The sequence below is a fragment of the Coccinella septempunctata genome, chromosome 1 (genome assembly GCF_907165205.1).
Source record: "Coccinella septempunctata chromosome 1, icCocSept1.1, whole genome shotgun sequence".
NCBI classification, from domain to species: Eukaryota; Metazoa; Arthropoda; class Insecta; order Coleoptera; family Coccinellidae; genus Coccinella; species Coccinella septempunctata.
In genome coordinates this window covers 37,903,257-37,925,500 of record NC_058189.1, presented here as the reverse complement: position 1 = coordinate 37,925,500, position 22,244 = coordinate 37,903,257, and the positions used below count along the sequence as shown (strand labels likewise).

The window sequence follows — 22,244 nt, the reverse complement described above, 5'->3', positions numbered from 1 at the left end:
TCTTCATGCAGAAATTATAGATCTAGTCACCGATTGTCCCCGCCTGGTTAATTTCACTTTTTTTTTCAGAATTCAAACTAAATGTGATCATTCAAAACGGTCAGTTCTACGAAGCCGAGGTTCCGCTTAAACACTGTCCCTCTGTGTCTGGATGTCGTGCGGTAGTCAGCGAAGTAAACGGAAATATCAAGTTCAATTTGATCGAGAACTTTATGATTACTTTCAAGGTTCGTGAATCCCTGTATTATTATCAGAATATTTTGAGATCATCCTTTGTATTCTAGGATCCAGGTAATAAGGGAGTGTTCCTCTTCTATCTACTGGTTGTGCCTTCTGATTTCCATACACCGCAGAATTTGGAGGAGGAAGATTTCGATCAGACTGACGAATTCATCCGGGAATGTGCCAAGGATAATTTCAACATCGAAACTACACAACAAGGTAGGCAACAGATGTTCTATAACGTATTGTTGGAATGCTGACATCTTGGTCACGATGCTTCAGCATTTCCAAATTAATGATCAAATTTTACAACTCTGAAAAGGTTTTGGTTAGTATCTATCAGCTGGTGATACAAGATGCGGATGTTTGGACTAGTGTCACGGGCTCTGATTCATAGGAGACAATATTTTTTCGTCATTGTGATTTTTGTTCCATTCAATTCAAATAAGCTATACGCCCTCTGGTGGCAGCTAGAATAACCCGAGTATGGCTGTAACCATAGAAACCGGGCACTGGAGAGCATCTAGATTCGAATGATAATATAATACACAATTAATTAAATTCAGGAAGCAAGATGTATTTATACTGACTTTGGCTATTCAAACAATAACAACAACAGCCATAGTAAAGTTCCACAACTGCTCACCCTAGCGCTGCAATCTTAGTTTACATACAGTGACTATATACCTTATATGTATATGTATATAATTACTGTAAGTTTACAATGCGTATATGATTTTACTAAAACTATCCTCATAGATTGATACGGCACTTGAAGGGAAAGCGTCCGATAGCAAATACTTCTATAAAGTCCGGATGCTGTAGGTGCTGTCGTATCTAGCCGTTCTAGATGTTCAACTCTCGACCGTATAACCGTTCTGTGAACTCCGATTCTAATGGGTTTTTTAAGCTATGGCATATTTAGGTCAGTTCCGAAGAGTAGCACGTGAAGGTGAAAATTTTAACTCCTCCTTTGTTCAAAAAATGTCGAAAAATACCAATTTATATATAGTTTTAGAGTTACCTATATCAATATTGAATTAAGCCAATCAAAAAATTAATTTCTCTCATTTTCGTAATTGACCTTTGAAATTTGTGCTTACACATGCACACATTTTGTACATTGAAAAATTAGAGCGATTATGTAAATATGCAAAATCAATTTAGACCTCCAGAAAGTCCAAGAGTTACGTCTAGAAAATGTACCTACATTTCGGGTCGCTTCGGACTTAAAAAGGCTTTCAAGACGTCCTAGAGACGTTTTTAGTTTTAACGTAAGATATAACTTGGACGTCTTTAAGATGTATGTCAGGCGTCGATAGACGTCTTTGAGGCGTACGCAATGTCGGTAACACTCGTCTTTAAGATGTCTCTGTGCTATCTGGGCGAGGGCTGCATAAATAGCGTTATCCAATAGATCTAAATAAATAAATAAATTTGTTTGCAGTGAGTTAACCGGGCATCAAAAAAGGGCCGCTTATGTGATTTCCATGAATGCCCGCCATTTAATTTTTGGGGAAGCTGAGTATGCACCTCACGAAATAATCTTGGATTCTCATCTTACCAATACCGACAGTTATGCCGGTTTACAATGTCGTTAAGGTAAAACGAACACTCGTCCGAAAAACAGATATCGAACATGTACCGTTCATCATTTTACTGACCACTTCACAAAACTGGAGTCGGCGATCGGGATCATCATCCATTCCTTAACACTAGTTTATTATATTGAAAAAGATCGTATCTTATTGGGAATCCAAATGTAGATTGCAGCGACATGGTGATGACAGTTCGAAGTAAAATGTTAATGCAGTCATTGTCATTTTTGAAGGGGATTCTGAGATTTTCTTCAAATAAATCCATTTTTCTCAGTTTATAGTTGTTTTTTCTCAATTTTGAAGATTGGTTGTGGAAACTGGATTCAAGTGTGTTAATTATTATCAATTTTAGGTCAATAATTGTTATGAAGTATTAGTATTCATGAAAAAATTCCGACTATGTTCTGAATCAACTGATAAAAGACAGCAATATTTTTTTGAATCCGAACTTCTTGGCTCTTTCCACGATCATAATAGAAGGAAATTGATTATATGGAGAGCTATAACTATGATAGCTTACCCTTTTCATTATATACAATGGCTAAAATTGTAATATTGATGCCAAGAAAACTTGTCCAAGTTGAAAAATGATTTTCTATATGAATTTTGCGTGAATGTTATCGAAATTCATATGTATATCAACTTACTAGGTGGAAAAAAACCTCTGTGGGGGAAACAAATTTTTTGTGTAGATCCTTTCATTCAGAGGTTATATATCCAGTTTAGTTAATTCACTTTCTATTCTTCGTAACCAATTTGAAATGTTTAAAAACTTTACCGTGCTATAAGGACGAGGTACATATATCCTTAAACATTGACTAAACGTTCATTTCATCGTGGAAAATAGCAAAAACTGACAGCTTCACAAGAAAGTCTTAATCGAAGATTTGCTCAAAGGATGCAAATTATGACAACTTTACTAAGCTTTCCCCATTGTCACAAAATAGATTGAGATATTTCCAACAGATTGAGATATATTTTTTATGAAAACTCTTATTGAAACACCAAAATATTCTCCGTTCCTCGATGTAAATAAACAAAAGTGCATTAACTTTTTATTTACAAAAATAAACACCAGGGCGCGTATCGCTTGTTTGGAATTCCCAATAAGGATTGAACTCATGTTGTTTACGGATTTTCATGATTATGGTGCATGAAAAACCAGACAATTTCTTTGTACTAAAGGTCGGATCCATTGCTACATGACCGAAGGGAGCCACGTCCCTCGCTTCTTCTCTTTTTTGCACTCTATTTTTGTCTCCGACTGAACCAGTATCGTCCAATTTGGCAACCAGGTGCACAACGTAAGCAGCGAATTCATTTTTTCTATAATTTCATCAATTTCACTCTTTCTTCTACGGAATACACCATTTTAATTCTACTACAAATTTCCAACCGCTTTTACACACTCATAATGTTTTTAAAAATATACGATGGACTAAGGTAAATCAAAAAAATGGTCCGTCTACTCTTTCGGACAAAAAATTAAAACTTTTTTGAACAAAAAATTAATAATATAACTACTAAATACTAAATGTGTCGGATACGAATAATATTCTCGAGATAAATTCCATATTGCTTCTTTCAATATTTTCGCTGTTATTTCATTATAGATGGATATTTTGAAGCGAAATTTCAGAATCAGATAGTACTCGATACGATCTACGTTAAATATTTTCATTTCAAATTCGGAAAATCGATGTGTTAGGTTTTCGTTGGACCACCCTGTATATATTGGAAACGTATATCAGACCTGATTAACATGGGTGGTTGCAAGCTGAATTAGTTATTATTATTGAAAATAATCAAGGGGAGAATATTCAGTATTGCAAAATTACAGTAACATTTATTGTACAGGCTGGGTCTTTAATATACAGTTCACTTCTGAAACCAATATAAAAAAAGACTGATGATAATCAAAGAGTGTATTAAACTAGTAAGCCCAGCGATCTATTTTATCGCTGCATCCATCTTTTACCATCAAATCCAAAAAAAAGTCATAAGCGAAAATAAAATCAATCAATCAAATCAATCCGTTTTATACACCGTAGTGATGTTTAGGTACTGCCGGCCATCCAGTTTCAAGAAAGACTATTCCTGATATCTCTGATATCAATTCTGCAGTCTGTTAATTTTTATCCCTTATTTAGAATAGAATGCCGAAGCTAATAATAAGCTATATGCAAGTAAAGATGGAGTGACTTCTTACCAAGGATTATAAAAATTTATAGATTTATACGTTTTTTTTTCTATTCTGAATATTTTACGGATTTCTACTCCAGGTCCAGGAGAAATATCAGTTCAAAATAGACGGTCAAAGAAATTGATGGATAGAGTAAATAGAAGGATGAATAAAATATCTTGAAATAATTTTTTTTTCGTACTGAAAGCTCTAGAGCTTCAACTACAAGGATTAAAATTAACCACCACTATTCTGTAGACGATGGAGAGCATGTTCCTCATATTTTTCCGAATGGGTAAAACGACTGACCATTAAAATTGATAGAGAAATGTATCAGATTTACTCAGAAAAATTTCTATTTCTTTTTGACAGCTCTAGAGCTCTAACTCATTCATTCACACTACGATCGAGAATATATTCCTCTCTTTTGTTTTAAAAATTTAAAATGGCCAAGGAAATTTATTTCCCCATGCATCCATTCCATAAATTTTCTTGGATGGCCATATTGAATTTTGAAAAAAAAGAGGAACATGCGCTCCATCGTAATAGTTATTTAATCAACTAGGTTATTAATGAAAGCGATTAATGATTCAGATATTTTAACGTGCGAGCGAAGAGAGGACGTTAATGTTCGAGATCATTAATCGCTCAATTAATAAACGAGTTGATTACAAGATTTTTCCGTCGACCACATTTTGAATTGAATGTGAATTCTTGATTGCAAAAATTTTCTATCGATACCTATAGTATATCCAAATCCAAGAGGCCAGCCGTAAACATTGCAGCATGCAGTGATCACGCGTCAAGAACGTGATAACGCAGAGGTGTACTAATAAATTTTATTCCGAGAGCGCTATATTTTAAAACTTTTTGAGTGTTCCAGTTCCGGTGAAAAATATGTATGCTTATCTACGAGTCTCAGTAATGAACAATTAATCTAAAGATCCCACTTTAATACATACTATGTAATAAATGTGTAACAATATTTTTTGTGAAAGTGACTAGTCCGTAGTGTCGTCAGAAGATGCAGAACTTTCTTCTAAGTTGACGATGACTGGTGTTATATCATCCATGATATTATCCATTTCCACATTTCCACATGTCCACCTCAACTTTTTGTTTGACATGTTCCACGCACTTTCTCCATCTTTCGGAAGTAACCCGTGAGAGAGCCTCTTGAAAAAGATTTTGGACGTCAGCCATTTTAAATGTGGTGTTTTTATCTGCCACAAAATTCTTGACATCGGCCCAAATCAATTCAATAGGGTTCAGTTCGCAGTGGTAGGGCGGTAATCTAAGTACAGTAATATTTTGGGCCTTTGCAGTTTCATCCACGATGTATTTTTCAAAGTTTTCTTTGTTCTGCCTGACTATCTTCAACAATTGCGCTTTTATGAGGTCAGGGGTGAAATCAATATTTTTCTCCCTCAACCATTGTTGGATATCACTCTTTCTGAATTGTGAATTAGGAATTTTTTCCATTTTCCTTGAATGGTAAGGAGCATTATCTAAAACTACTATAGAATTTTCCTCCAATTCAGGAAGTATACCCTCGAACCACTTTTCGAAGGACTGACCATCCATTTCTTCATGGTAGTCACCAGTTTTTTTGGATTGGAAAGTCCAGAGTCCTCCAGTTAAAAAACCAGTGTCACTGCCAATATGACACACTATAATTTTTTGCCCTTTGCCTGGAAAAATATATTCACTTCATTTGAAAAAGAATGTTGAAATTGTTTTCCACCAAAAAGGTACTTACATCAAGTTTCACAAAACTTTGATTGCTCGATCAATGATTTGGCATTCGATTTCCCGAAGGAAATCATTGAAACTTTCATATTTCCGAATATATTGGAGGAGTAGCAGTTGAGAATCATTCATTGCTGTATCCCGTTACCGGGAATAAATCTACAAAAAGAAGAAGAAAAAAAAAAAATTCGAACAGACTTGTAATTTCTTAGTGTATATCTATACATATATTTGGTGCAAGAATGATATTCAGAATGCTTATGACCAACTTATCGACTGAAAACTAATTGACGTTCATCCGTCAATCGATTGTTGATTCTCTGATCAAGCTTTATGAAACCGAGGGTTAAACGAGGGTTAAACTCAAAATTCAAGACCTTACCAGACGGATTTTTTAATCCAGTAGATAGTCCAGCAAGTAACGCTTGCTGAGAAGATGTAACTGTTTCATCGGTCAACACTTTGGATTTAGTATGACCGGCATTTACCCAAGTTTCATCCAAGTAGTAAATCTTCCTATTTTCATCACGGAAGGCCCTAATTTTCGTGAGATAGTTTCTTCTCCAACATTTAATGTCATTAAAAAACAGTTGCGTTGGCGACCTCCATATTTGAAATTAAGTTTTTCAATATAATAGAGAAGGTACTCTTCTTAATATTTGGCAAGATCGAGTCTTCATTAACTATTTTTAATACTTTCTCTATAGTCGGGTGTTCATTTCTGAAGAAAAACACGTGAACTTTTCGCTGTATTAAATTTTTATCGAAAATCTGATAAGGACTGGCTGTGATAGAACACCGGAATTTATGTATTCGGAAATAATTCTCCCAACACTTCGAGCTCCAATCAATTTTATAAGTATTCAAAATCATTTCTTTTATCTCGGCACTGAAGTGTCGTTTCAGATGTCTCTTTTTTGGAGGACTTAAGTCAACACGCGATTCCTCATCAGTATCAGTACTTGACATTATCTTAAATGCTTGTAACTTGAATAACTTGCTCCAACTATAAACCAATTTACGAAAGAAAAAGCAATGAATGACCTCTGCAGTTCTGCACAACAATACGCATACAATCAATGAATCAAACGTAATGCGGTTCTGCGGAGGGCTTCTTACTCCCGCCTGCAAACATATGGCGTTCCTGAAGCTTTGACCAATAAGAGGAGTACCTCAAATAAGATCATGCGTTAGTCAGTTTGTTTACGCTGGCCTCTCGGATTTGGATAGAGAAATTTGACACCTAATAAATTTTCTATGTTCATATCGGAATGTTAATATTTATGCGGCCGATCGAAGAAGTTCATAGAGGGCATATTCGAATTGTGACATTTTGAGTAAATAATATTGATATCTTTCCCTATAATATAATATCTGTATAAATAATAATATATCTGTTAAATACTGAGTGGAGCTGGTGGAAGCTGGAGTTGTAGTACATAGATATATTGATTACTCTCTAACCATCATAATTTTTCTGCAACCTCCAGAATTAATCTCTCATTCATCTCAATTCACCCGCTAGGTACTACGAAAATCAATGCCACGGGTACGTTAAACAGTGCTATTATTAAGAAGTCGGCGAAAAAGATAATTTCAGTTCATTTTCATCGTTGGGGGTAGTTTTTCTGAGTACATACTGATACATTCCGTTATCCACCAATTTTTTTGGCCGGCCATTTTGAACTTGGACTTGGAAAATGAGGCATATGAGCTTCATCGCAGACTGAAATTTATTTCCCCATGCACCCATTCTATACATTTTCTTGGATGGCCATTTCGAATTTTGAAAAAAAGAAGAACATGCGCTCTATCGTAGACTGAATAGTTCATTTCGATCCTGGGAACTGTAGTTTGAACAAAAAATTATGTTAGGATATTTTAGTCATCCCTCTATGTACTTTAGCCATCAATTTCCTTGGCCGGATGTTTTGAACAGATTTATCTTCTGGAGAAGAAATCCTTGAAACATTCTGAATAGAAAAAAAATCGGTTCAATTCATTATTGGAGCTCGCGTTCTAGGGCTGTCAGAATGAAACAATTTTTTTTTTCTGAATACATTTTGATATATTCCTCTACCAATCAATTTTCTTAGCCAGCCATTCCGAAGTTGAAAAATAAGGAATAGAGGCTTCATAATGAACTGAATAGTTCATCTTGATCCTTGGAGCTGTAGTATGAAAAAAAATTATGTTAATGATATTTTAGTCATCCCTCAATGTACTTTAGCAATCAATTTCTTTGGCCAGCTATTTTGAACTGACTGATCTTGTGGAGAAGGAACCCTTAAAGTATTCCTCTATCCACTAATTTTCTTGGTTGGTCATCCCTCTATGTACTTAAGCCATCAATTTCCTTGACTTGGATGTTTTGAACTGATTTATCTTCTGGAGAAGCAATCCTTAAAACATTCTGAATAGAAAAAAAATCGGTTCAATTGATCGTTGGAGGTGGCGTTCTAGGGCTGTCAGAATGAAACAAATTTTTTTTTTCTGAGTACATTCTGAAACATTCCTCTATCCACCAATTTTGCTAGCCGGCCATTCTTAACTTGAAAAATGAGGAATATGCGCTTCATCGTAGACTGAATAGTTCATTTTTACCTTCGGAGCGGTAGAATGAACAAAAAATTATATTAGGATATTTTATTCATCCCTCTATGTGCTTTAGCCATCAATTTCTTTGGCCGGATGTTTTGATCTAATTTATCTTCTGGAAAAGGAATCCTTGAAACATTCTGAATAGAAAAAAAATCGGTTCATTTGATCGTTGGGGGTGGCGTTCTAGGGCTGTCAGAATGAAACAAAATTTTTTATGAGTACGTTCTGATACATCCCTCTATACACCAATTTTCTTGGACGGTCATTCTGAACTTGAAAAACAGGAGGAATATGAGCGTCATCGTAATATGAAAATCAATAATGAAATCAGGGATTATAAAACATGCTCTATAATCCTTATGATATGAGTCTTTTCCTTCCTTAAACTTAGGTGATTATTCGGTTCGCCATACTATTATGAATAAGGGAAAATAAATTAACCGACTGCAGCCTTGATACTAGAGATCGGTCGGAAGCAAAAATACGATTATATGACTTGACGGAATAATATTAATTCGAGGAGAATCATGCGTTTTATGTTTTAAAACAAATATGGTTCCATCAGGACAATAGTCTTAATCATGAATCAATTTGTAATGTTAGAACATTACAGTTTAAATATTCAATGAGCTGTGATTTTCAACATCAATGCATTTTAGATTTCAGGATAAAGAATATATCATAACATTGAATAATTTTCCTTAGATAGATTTTCCTTGAACAGATTTTTCTAAGATACATGAAAAGTCCCACCTGAGAGTGCATAAACCCTTTACTTACTCAAGGTGTTTCTATATCTTCCTTCATAAACTAAGTCAATTCAATTGTTTACGAAACTGAACATGACCTCTCAATGTAGTAATTTTGAAAGATCCTCATTTTGAACTTACTGTACATAACTGGCATGGGGAAAAATTGTTGGGCAGTGAAAATAAGAAAGACTCGAAGTTGATATTATATTATTGCAGTTTTAGGTCTAACTGAAATATGAAAGTAAAAATCTGGGTCAGCTTATGACTGAAGTTAGGTACATAGGTTACGTTAACGCCAGCTGATGTGCTGATCTCCCTTGGATGTTGTGCGAAAATGGACCTTATCGACTCGAGTGATAAGAAACGGCAACAGGCCCCGGGTGAAGCTCTCGAATTTCTGAACCTTTTTTTCTCGTATTTCCTATCTGTTTTCCGAGTCGAGGGTAGTACGCGCCTATGGTCCGGTTATTCGTCTTTCGTTCTGCATTTTTCGCGGACACGGAAGGGCGGCGGTTTTCGATGAAACAGAGAATTCCCGAACCTCTAAATCAGCTGATTTTCCCCTCCCAATCGGTGCTTACGAAATTAGTAGTACGAGAAAAATAATTCATTGTAGCTACATGTTGCAGTTGCGGTTCGCCAGTGAGTACCCACTGGCCTTTAGATTCAATATTGACATGAAGATTCATTTTTATATCTAGTCGGCCAGGACAACGGGGTGGTAGAAAGGCTTTCTTGGTTGGATATTGCATTAGGAACATCGTTGTGACACCAGTTCTTAGAATAATGGGGTATTTTCCTAAATTTCAAAATATATATCAACGAAATCCTCATATCTCAAATATATGGAAAAGTATTTTTTTTCTATTTTAACAGTTGTATTTAGCCTGTTTTTAATTACGGAAATTCACATCGCGGAGGCATTCTCCCAGAAACATTCTACGTCACTTTTACAATCCGGCATCGTTGGAACACTCATCAATGTTTCTCATCAAATTTTCTGATCTCCATATATTATTGCGTCTATGGTTGTGTATTGCCATCAATGACTCTCATCAATGTTTTCTGATCTCCATAGACTTGATAATATATTATTGAGTCTATGGTTGTTTATTGTCAGTTAATATTCGATCTTCCTTGGGCTGTTATTGTTGATGAAAGAAGGCATTGCTGATATATTTTATAGGTTCCTAAAGTCATCAATATGAAAAAGTTTACAGGTGGAAAATTTTCACTGCTTGCTTTTAAAAAATTCGTCTCCATTTCCACAAGTTATAACAATCTGACAAGAACGTTTAAAACAATGTCAGAAACTGTCATCGGTTTCAGGAAGAGATAATTCTGTATCTTGGAACATAAATACATAAATGCATTTATGTTCCGAGTTCTATATAATGTCCTCTTGACCAGTTCCGATGTTGTCGAATTCACAAAAATTACTAGACTCTAGTAAAGGCATTCTACGTCACAAGCTCTCACATATTTTTTTTCAAAGGCTATATTTTTTTTCCTACTGAATTTTGAGTGGAACCTTTTATGTGGTGACTAACCAATGGAAAATGGTTTCCAAAAATAATTTTTAATTCTTTTTTTGAGTTTTAGGAAAATACCCCATTGGGAAAGAATTAATGTTCTATGATTTATTTATCTATGACATCAAATTTACACAGGGTTTTTTAAGGACCTTTTAAATTTGCTGCCTGCTCAAATGTGCACTTATTGAGAAATCGCCAGCAGTTCCAGGTTGTATATATATATTGTATAATTTTCTCTGAGTGTATTACTCAGAGAAAATTATTATCGTCAAATATTCAGGCACTAATTACCTCATTTTATATTTTTTACAGGATTCTGCAGAGATTCAGTATTCTCCATAACAGCAGCCCACAACGGCGGCGCCAGACCTTGTCAATGTAACTTCGACGGCTCTACCAGTTTCACCTGCGATAAATTTGGAGGACAGTGTCCATGCAAGGAAAACGTGATCGGTCGAAAATGCGAGGCCTGTAAAACTGGATACTACGGATTTCCCGATTGTAAACCATGTAACTGCCCATCGACCGCTTACTGCGACCCGAGCGACGGACGGTGTATATGCCCTAAGAGAGTTACCGGGGAAAGGTGTGATCAATGTTTGCCCCTCACCTATGGATACGATCCCCTAATTGGTTGTGAAGAATGCAACTGCAACCCTCTGGGAGTGGAGAGGACTTTACAATGTGACCTTATGAATGGAAGTTGTCCGTAAGTAAAAAGTGTATAATTGTGCTCATAGATTAACTATTCGATTAATCATTTTACAAGAAGAAGAATGTTCAAAATCGAGGGGGAGGGGTATGGTTTTGTAAAAAAAAAGGAGTGGATTGTATGACAAGATAAGATAATTGAGTTGGAGATGGTATGAAAACATTTATTGTATATCGTTCACAATCATAAAATGAATAAGTCACCTTCATGAAGCTAATACAGTAATAAAAAACAAATATTAACAACATCTATAGACTCAGAGAGACATTATTCAACTTAAATCAGAGATAATCCAAAGCAGTTCAAATGAGAAGTCACTTGAGGTCAGACTTAGACTTGAGGAGTTCAATAAATTCTAAACTAGTTTACAGTTTACAGCAATCAATGAAAATTGATTAAGAGAGCCTCTATATTCCATCAGAAAAACTGAAGAATTTTATTTAATGAGAAGACCGAGTTGTAACAGTGAAATAGGCCATGAGGTGAAACTACATTGTCTAAGTCTGATCATCAATGACAGATCAATACATCAAATGTGAGCTGACCAAAAATTATAATGTAACTATGAGCAGAGCATGAATCTTATAAGTTAAATGAAGAGAGCAAAATTAATTAATCTGAGAAGTGGTAGAATATTATAATTGAATGAGAAGATCAAGAATAATTAATTGAATGAAAAGAACAATCATAATCTGAGAAGAGCAAGAATAGATACAATTGATAATTATGAATTATAAGAGGTACAAATCTAGAGTACTAATGAGGGAAACCAATACTCGTTGGTGTCGAGAGGTGCAGAAGGCTGAAAGCTAACATACATATATCTATATAGAGCAAGATGGATGAACATGAGAATGTATCAATGAGGGTACAAATTACAATGGGAAGATCATATCAATTAAGTGTGCACGATTACCAGAGCAGGCCTTCCATTGTGGAGTCCTGGACGAGAGTGTATCATGGTTTACCATTGATCGTTGAACCATAGTTGAGAAGTTCACATCGTGCTCTAAAGGAAAACTACTAAATCCAGGGTCCACCCTGGAAAACATGAGGATTCATTCATCTGAAACTCGACAGCAGTAATTAGTTATATGTAATTGAGCAGGTAAAAGAGTTGGCTGAGAAATTAAATTGAATAAACTGATTCAAACAAAAGAAATTAGCATGAGAGGATAGTAAATCAGTATTAATTATCAATGAGAAAGACAATTCTGGTGCTACATACCCATTTTCATGTGAGCAGATCTAGAGAGGTCTGAAAATCAATGTTAATTATAAAATATAATAGAATACATATTCCTGACAATGCATTTAATCGAGTAGTCCCGTGTGGATGTTTCAATTGAACAGTACTAGCAAGTGTAATGTGTAATTTTTCGCTTCTGAAAAACACTGAGAGTGGGGCTGCCAGAGATGGACGACAAAAGAGGGCAAAGCAGAGCATTCGGGCTTCATTCATGAGTTTCCACGCCATTACTGAATAGAGAATAGAAACATGTCGGAGATTCCTATCGCCTAACCACGGGTTCAAAACCCTCGAGAGTTAGAGGGCTGATGATAACTATGAATTAGCTGTTCGTTCAGAGACCTACTTCATCTCAAGACTTCTGTTTCTTTGAACGCACTTAAAATATCACTAATGCAACTATGTAGAAGGGAAACTAACTCTGATGAATGATAACAGTAAAGAAATCGATTAAAAATCTGAAAAAAAAACACGATTGAACTCTATGCCAATGTAATCAGGTAAAAATGGTCATGAAGAAAAAATCGGGAGACTACTATTATTTAGCATTGATAAAATAAACGATCGAGAACGAATCGAATAATCAAGAATTAATTGAATTGTATATTCACAAATCGATGAACACGATGAAGGGAAGATGGGCTTTTCTAACCTTTTAAAGGGGAGGGCATACAAATGCCCAATTATATGACAAAATTCATTCGAAAAACCGTCCTTTCAGATTTTCCGCACTATAAAGAACATTCCTCGTCGGCGGTTTTATCTCTTGGACCAAATCAGTTGTAGGATCATTAGATTCGGTGCTAGAGGGCGATAAATTATGAATTTTGTGATTTTTGTGCGTGTTCTCTTGATGTTTATGGAATGTGATATCGAAGTTTATCACTGCAGTTTTTCCACTGCCATAAATCATAAAAACGACATGGGACTCTATAACTATCTTAGACCATTTTGTAGTAATCACAATTGCCAAAAACAATTTCAGGCTTAAAATTCCATTTTTTGTTCTTCAGTTGCAAATCGAACATTGATGGACGAAGGTGCGATAGCTGCGTTCCAGGACACTATTCGTTCCCCTACTGCCAATCTTGCGAATGCGACACCCGAGGAACAACAGAATCTATATGCGATCAAGAAACAGCAGAGTGTCTTTGCAAAAAGAACGTCATAGGACCCAACTGCGAACTATGTCGAGAAGGGACTTTCAATCTAGAGGCCAGCAACGAAGTAGGTTGTACCGAATGTTTCTGTTTCGGAAAAACAACAAGATGTGAAAGTTCCGGTCTGGTGATGGTGCCGCTGATGGAAATGTCCGGTTGGAACTTGTTCGATCTAGATCTGACCGAAAAGTTGGAGAAAACCCAGTTCAATTTCAGCCTCCAAATGTCGGAAGGAAGCATCGGTGTCGATTTCACTCAGAACGATATCAGAAACGAGTCTATTTATCTTGCAGCACCATCCGAATATCTTGGGAAACGGTTACATTCCTATGGAGGGTTCCTCAATTACACGATCTTTTACACAATAGATCAGCAAGGTTAGTATAATTCTCTAATGAGGGACTTGAATGGGCTGGGGGGCCTATAAGTGCCGAAACATTGAATTTTTACTGCTTTCGAACGATAATATTAATTCATATAATTAATATACAGGTTAACAGGTTGATCCACTGCAATGGCCTATCAGACGTTTATGGGAAACTAATATCATAATTTTGTGCTGAAAATTTGCATGTTTGGGTTCACGATAATGAACTATATCCCTAACATAATTTCAAACTTTGCAACTTTGGGTTATACCGCCTATTATTTTCTTGTTTCAACAGTACACACAGTACATCTTTGCATCGTTAGAAAGCTGATTTGATGACAATTTCTATGATATTGTGATGTCTTCTCCTTGGCGTTCTCCAGGGCCAGCTATTCTTCATAGGGAATAAGAAACCAGACAACGTTGTCTGCTATCTAACTCTGGAAGGTCGAAATCCGAGTTCAAAAATTTATTCAGTATCTCGAATTGGGAACCACAAATGTCACTAATGCAAAATCATAAAATCCACCAAATGAAAGAAATATAAGCTGGTATGTAGTGGACTGTTACCAGATAATTGAGTTGGAGATGGTAGTCTAAGAACATTTATTGTATATCGTTCACGATCATAAAATGAATAAGTTACCCGCATGAAGCATATACAGTAATAAATAAAAATACTTACAACATCTATAAACTCAGATGTAATCTAGAGTAGTTCAAATGAGAAGTCACTTGAACTCAGACTTAAACACCGAGAAAGTTCAACAAATTCAATATTAACACAACGTTTACAGTGACAGAGCAATCAATGAAAATTTATTACGAGAGCTTCTTCATTCCGCCACTACCGGCAGAAAAACAGAAGATTAGAATAATGAATTTCAATGAGAAGGCTTAGTTGTGATAATTATGAAGATCAAGAGGTGTAGACTAAATTATCTAAGTCTGGTCATCAATGAGATCAATACATTAAATATGAGTGGAGCAATAATTATAATAATACAATTGATAAATTATGACAGATATAGAAGGAGAGTACTAATGAGGGAAACCACTAATCGTTGGTTTCGAGAAGAGCAGAAGGCTTAAGATCTAATCTGTATATCGAGCAAGATCAATGAATATGAAAATATATCTCTGAGAATACAAAATATAATACTTTGAACAGATTATACGATTTTCACAAAATTAGTTCTCAAACGACGTAGTGAAGTATACCTTCACCCACGTGAAGATGCTATTGTGATAGCGAAATACGTTCAATTATGGATTTCGGCCACATCAATTCAATATTTTCGAAATATAATGATGAAATCATTCCAACTGAGAGAGTATAAGATTACCAGAGCAGACCTTCCAGGGTGGAACCAGGACGAGAGACTATCAACCAATGTCATGGCTTACTACAAACCGTTGAAGAGAAGTTCACTTCGTCTTCTGAAGAAAACTAAATCTGGAATCATTAATTTGAAACTCGATAACAGGAATAAATCATATGTAAGTGAGAGGTTAACAACAGCGTTGACTACAGGAATGAAATGAACCGACTCAAATTAGTGAGATGAGCATGAGAAGACATCAAACCAGCATTCATTATCAAAGAAAAGGACATGAAGTTCAATTCTGGTGCAACATACCCATTTCAATGTGAGAAAATCTAGAGTGGTCTGAACATCTATGTAAATTGTAAAATATAATAAAAATATAAATTCATGAGGAGGCACATAAATGAGTTCATTCGAGTGAACATATCAATTGAGCAGTACTAGGGAGGATTACAAAGCATTTGTAGATTCTTTATGAATTTACACGTGGAAACATTTCATCATGAAATCATGAAAAGGAAATGAAAATGGAGTAATTAATAATCTTCCGTGGAACTAGTTAGCACCAAAATTGAGCGAGAAGAGAAGAAAATTACTTGAAAATGTGAACCAATAGAGAAGTTTTATAATATACGAGAGAAGTGATTTCATCAACGTGAACAAAAAGAATATGATTTCCGCTTCGACGGAAACGGAAATTTCTGACAGCTCCAGAGTGGGGCTTCTACGTTGGTCAATTAGTGGTAGTCCAAGGCACCATAGAGTACAGTACAGTACGTGGCTGCCAGGAACTTGTCAGTAGCGTAGACAAGAGCAAGGTCTGGGGAAGGGGCATCACTCAATTTTTACAAGGGCTTTCGCACCGCCATTCAAACTACTTCCGAAAGGGTGAGAACTCGGAAAGGACTGGATTGGGTTGATGTAAGGTTTAAATTTAACAGCATGGGCTCTTACACCAAAGGATCTTCGGATTTTCAATAAAAAACCATACTTTAGGAAGAAACTCAAATGTTAAAGAGTTGTTGGGAAGTTGCTTTATTCTAATAAAAAAAATGGTGAAAGCGGGAGGTCAAATTTTTTTGAGTATTTCTTTTTGAGACATTTTTTTCCAAATATCATTATTTTATTACATATTATATTATTTTTTTTAAGTGTTTGCTGTTTGGACCTAAAATGGACAGAGTGATTGGGACAATCGAATTAATTAGAACTCGAAATTTCCAAATACGACCCATATTTTTTATTGTTTCATTCGGTTCTACATAAAAAAGAGAAGTTATTACCTAATTAAACCCTATAATTGATACTAAAAATTTAAGATTTATCAGGTAAAAACTGGAAATTAGGTAAAACAGCCATTTAGAACTTTTTGATTAGTCTGTGACTCCCAAAAACCGAAGAAAAGAACTTAAATTGTATGTTTCAATAAATAATGCTGACATTTTATACTTGATGAAAATCCAAACAGATTACCCAAATGATTTTGACAAAAATGTGAAGATTACCCTCACTCACCAGAAGATGCTATTGTAATAACGAGGGCCGTATTGTGTTTTAGAACATGATTTTGTTGAAAATTGAATATGTTCTGTTCTGTTTGCTGGTATTGATGAGAATCTATCAAAAATTCCTGATGTATGAAAAATTATTTATAGACATAAAAATCAAATTTTAGTTTGACTCTGTGGTTTCCGGATGTGTGGGACTAATCAAGCAGTACGGGATTGCTGTTTTCCCTTGTTTCAAGTTTTTTCTCTGGAAGTTTATTTTTACGTGTACAGATTTGGGTAATCCTCTTTTTTCCTTACGTAGAGTGGGCTAAAATAATTAAAAATAGTAATTTGGAAATCTTGAGTTTTGATGAATTTGATTTGTCCAACTTTATAATTTTTTCATAAACAGCCAGTACATTTCTGGTCCAAACAGTAAACACTTTCATAATACCACAAAACGGAAAAAATGAAAATTATTAAAAATTTTTTCGCCAATATTCAAAAAAGTATGGTCATAAACCATTCAGTTATTACCCGAAGAATGGCCCTTATTTAAATTGCCCTCAAATCTGATATTTATCTATGTGAATATAATATTAGGTTGGGGAAAACGAAATCCATTATTTTTACTTTCATTTCATAGCTTTATTTAGCATAGTTACAATCATTCGTTTTGGCTCAAGTATGCGCCCATTTTTTCAGTTACTCAGTTAGAGGGTAATTTCATAATTCCCCGTTCTCATAACGTCTTGTTCCTATTGGCAAAATCCTGCGTTAGCCAGTTTTCCCAAGCCTCTCTTGAGGACAACTCCACACCACCAAGAGCATTTGACATCGACAGAAATAGATGGTAATCGCTTGGGGCCAGATCCGGACTATAAAGTGGATACATAAGAACCTCCCAACCAAGGTCCCAGAGCTTCTGGAGGGTCATCATAGACGTGTGTGGCCTGGCGTTGTCATGTTGGAATGCAACACCTCTTCTATTGGAAAATTTTGGCCTTTTTTTATCGATTGCTGATTTCAATCGATCTAATTGCTGGCAATAGAGATCTCAATTTAGCGTCTGACCATTAGGCAGTAGCTCATGGTAGAGGATACCCTATTTTCAATCCCACCAAACGCACAGCAAAACTTTCCGGGACGTCAATCCTTGTTTGGCCACCATTTGGACGACTTCACCGTTCTTCGACCATGAAAGTTTTCGCATGACATTATCGTATGTGATCCGTTTCTTATCCCCAGTCACCAGTTTCTTCAAAAAAGGCCCGATTACGTTCCGTTTGGCTAAGGAATCGCAGATGGAAACACGGTTTTTTCCGTTCGTTTTTTCAGCTCGTGCGGCACCCAAACATCAAGCTTCTTTTCGAATCTAGTCTTATGCAGATGGTTCAAAACTGTTTTGTGGTCGATCCTTAGTTCCTGAGCGATGCTACGACAGCTCTCAATCCGATCTACTTCTATCATTTTCATGATTTTATCGACATTCTTGACTATAGGGCTCCCAATGCGTGGTGCATCTTTCACATCAAAATTACCGGAACGGAATCGACGAAACCAAAATTACAGCGTGATTGGCTGTTGCAGTATTGGCACCATAAACCTTATTTACATTTGCAGCCGCCTGACTTGCATTTTCCCCTTTATCAAAGCAAAATCGTAAAACATAACGAATTTCTTCTTTGTTCACTTCCATCTTTGACTCTTTAATTGACAACTGAATCGTTCGGTCATAACGTGTTTTGCTAGTACATGAATTCATCTTTCCAACGAGTATAAGTTTGTCCCAATTCGACACATACATATAGTATAGTATAGTATAGTGAAAAGGGGTTAGTGTTCACTGCGACCTTAAGGTCTATTGTGCCCCCTAACAGCGACACATACATAACGAAGTATAGGTCAATAAAACCATCATTCTGGTTTCACCGAAAATAGCCTCAAGTATTTGAATTCAAATAGGACACACTGTATATTAGATATCATCATTCAGGGACACACGAAGACATCGAAGACGAAGAAGACTATATGTATTTTCGCCTTCTTTGAGGCACGGAATTGACTTGATATATTCACTTTTCGTTGAGTCTTCTTGCTCTCACCAAATATGACCGAAACCACATACTATTCTTAGATCTTTTATGGTTTCAGTTTTTACATTTATTGATTCTTATATCAAAATCAATGGTATGTGGAAATCTGAATTTTTGGTCATCTGTTTTGCAGGATCTGCAGTGAGTGGACCGGACGTTATTTTGGAGGGAAATAACACGTACTTGACTTACACAAGTTTGGAACAGCCTCCACAAGCTCAAGAATTCATGTTCACTGTTCAACTTGTCGAAAGTAATTTCAACTTACCTATTGGTGTAGGTGCAAAACGAGAACATATAATGGAAGTATTGCGCGATTTGAAGGGCATTTACTTGAGAGCTAAATACTGGACTGCTAGCGTGACATCAAGGTGAGTAAAACTTTTATGTTAACTCTGATCAAAATCATTGGTGTGAAATCCTTTTTAGAGTTGGTAGGATATCTTTAGAAGAGGCAATTTCACAACAGTTCTTCAATGATAATGGCATGGAAGGCATACAGTATGCAAACACCGTTGAAGAATGTCAGTGTCCTCCAAATTATCAGGGTCTTTCATGTGAAGAATGTGCCCCAGGTTACTACAGAATACCGTTAGGACCCCATGGAGGATATTGCGTTCCCTGTCAGTGCAATGGCCATGCGGAAGAATGCGATGTCAACACTGGAGTCTGCTTGGTGAGTGGATCCAAAATTATTCAGACATACAATCTGGAGAATCGATAACGGAGATATTGGCATAAATTATCCTCTGAATCTACCAAAATGCATAGTTCTCTATGGAGAGTGTAAATGGAAATATTGGTCATATTTCAAAACCGAATAAATGTTTTCCAACGAGTTACTCTGAATTATTCAAATATGAATATATACTGCTCACACTACTCCGCTGACTTGTACTTTCGTTGACTGCAGGTAGTGTTATGTCTGGGAGTCATGGATGGGTGTAGGATTTTATAGAGTAAGTGGGGCTTGGTTAAGTCTTGGTGGGACAGGTGGTTTATCGTGATGAGAATTGAAAATATTTCTTCTAGCGACGCCCTAGTTCCGCTCAAAGACCCCATTCACCGGTTGAAATGTTTATCACTGCATTGTACTCATGAGGGACAATAATAATCCCGAAACCGGTCTACAGTTTGTGATGAGATGTTTCTCACAAAAACGAGAGCTGAGGGCTCGATCGCGACAAACGGCGAAATGTTTCGAAGGCGAACGAGTGAAGTCCTACGATCCATAGATAAACTAATCCCTCTAGATGGCCAACGTACGTACTAAAGCCTGGTCGCGCCTATACCAGCGCCTCTTGTGTTTGTATGCTGAACTAATCGTAGTTTGGCGGGAATTCAAATCATTGTCGATGATGATTGAACTTATTGGTCTATTTCGATGGAAATAGCCCGAAAATTCATACAAAACGTATTTTAGGTGAAGAAATAGAGCATATCGTCGTTAAAACCCGAGACATGTGTTACTCCATTTTAGATGATTTTACAGGAGAGGCAAAAAACTTTTTTCATTACCCGTACTCCCTTAATATTTACCTTTGTTTTCACAGCAAAGCAGCACTATTTTTCCACTACTTCTTATGTTATCCACTGATGTGATGTGGTTATATGCACTGACGCCGTGCTAGTGTAAGGGAGGTACACATATTTCTTTTAAACAATTTCAAGCACGAAGATACACATTATTCTATTTTGCTCGAGAAAAATAAAAATTTCTGAGCATGTAGATGTTGAAAACCGCTAAGGGATGGCATCAAAATGTCTTTTTTGATTAAATTGGGAGTTACACATTTTTCGGGTTTTAACGACGATATTCAATATAATAAAAGATTTATTTAACAGAATGATGCAATATGTACAGAAATATTATGGAAAAAAAAAATGAAATAGCTATGGAAATAAATCCAGTGTTGCATAGTTGAAGAAGTAGCAATCCAAATTTTGTCAATTATGATTGGTGAAAATTTCTTTGAACATTGTAATTATAGCAGAAAATGGACAAATTCATTTACATATCCTCAAACAAGGAATCGGCAAAATTTTGGTGTTTAAAGCTTTACCACAATAGTTAATAAAATCCCAGCAACACTAAGGCCCAGTTTCACAATCATTGGTAACCAGTGGTGGTTTGTTAACTTCAAACTTTGTTATTTTGAAAGTTTTGTATAGTTGATTTTTGCTGAAACGCTTCATTTTGACGAGTTCTACCTTCTGTTGAAGAAGAAGCCTCACCCTCAAATACACTCTGTACGTCCAGTGTACCATTTTTTCACTGATTCATTACGCTGAAGTGAAGCGGTAGTGGGTGCTTAATAAAATAAGCATCGATAATATATCTTAATTAATTGAAATGAATAAAAGAAGTCTGGTGTAAAATATATAAATAATTTTTTGGTTAGGGTAGGCGGTGCCTACTTTGCCTATCCTGGAAGAAATTTACTTATACTCTACATTGAGAGTGAATCAGGTAAAACCTGTCGCCATCTAAGGAGAGTAGCGATATACCGGTTTAGGTCTTGGTTGAGCTCATCAGTACCGCATTATTCAACGACAGACCAACGAAGTAGATGAAACTTCTGTTGAATGCCAGTAGTGGCATCGAAGTACGTAATAAATCGTTGCGACACCTGGATTCAAACGACGTAAGCTTTCTCACACGTGGCTTCTCGAAAGAAGATTTCCCCATCCATGCATATCGTTTTTCTCATTACAGTGTTTCGCAAATACGTTTGGAGTCTGATACTGTGCCCTATGGGAAGTTGGAATACGTTCGATGCATCTGAAAATCATAAAAACGAATTAATGAAAAATGTTGACTATGAGAAAAATTTTCTTCTCTTTGAAGTCGAAAATATCGCTGCTGTTGAAACGTCCTTAGCAAATGATAAAAATCAGTCACCTCCAAGGCGTTCTTAAGAGTTGGGCATCGCCCAGACCACTTTATGGCGAATTTTGCGTAAGGATCTTGGTTTACATCCATACAAGATCAAGCTGACTCAAGAATTGAAGCTGATAGAACATTTGAAACGACGTACGTTCTCCGATTGGGCTCTGGAAAAGATGAGCCAAGATGATGTCTTCATCTTCAAGCTTATTTTTGGCTCAATGGTTCGTCAATAAGCAAAATATGCGTTATTGGTCGGGTGAAATCAACATGGGCTTCAAGAAACACCACTTCATCCACAAAAAATATCATT

General features: G+C 36.0%; 1 protein-coding gene across 1 annotated transcript in view; it reads left to right on the top strand.

Moving 5' to 3' along the window:
- Positions 1–22,244, top strand: part of LOC123322829 (laminin subunit alpha) — a 106,595-nt gene that overhangs the window by 48,531 nt on the left and 35,820 nt on the right. The window contains exons 17-22 of the mRNA XM_044910858.1: positions 70–227; positions 285–441; positions 10,952–11,348; positions 13,614–14,137; positions 19,178–19,415; positions 19,474–19,720. Of these exons, the coding sequence (XP_044766793.1) occupies positions 70–227; positions 285–441; positions 10,952–11,348; positions 13,614–14,137; positions 19,178–19,415; positions 19,474–19,720 (1,721 nt within the window). The remainder of the gene's footprint in view (positions 1–69; positions 228–284; positions 442–10,951; positions 11,349–13,613; positions 14,138–19,177; positions 19,416–19,473; positions 19,721–22,244) is intronic.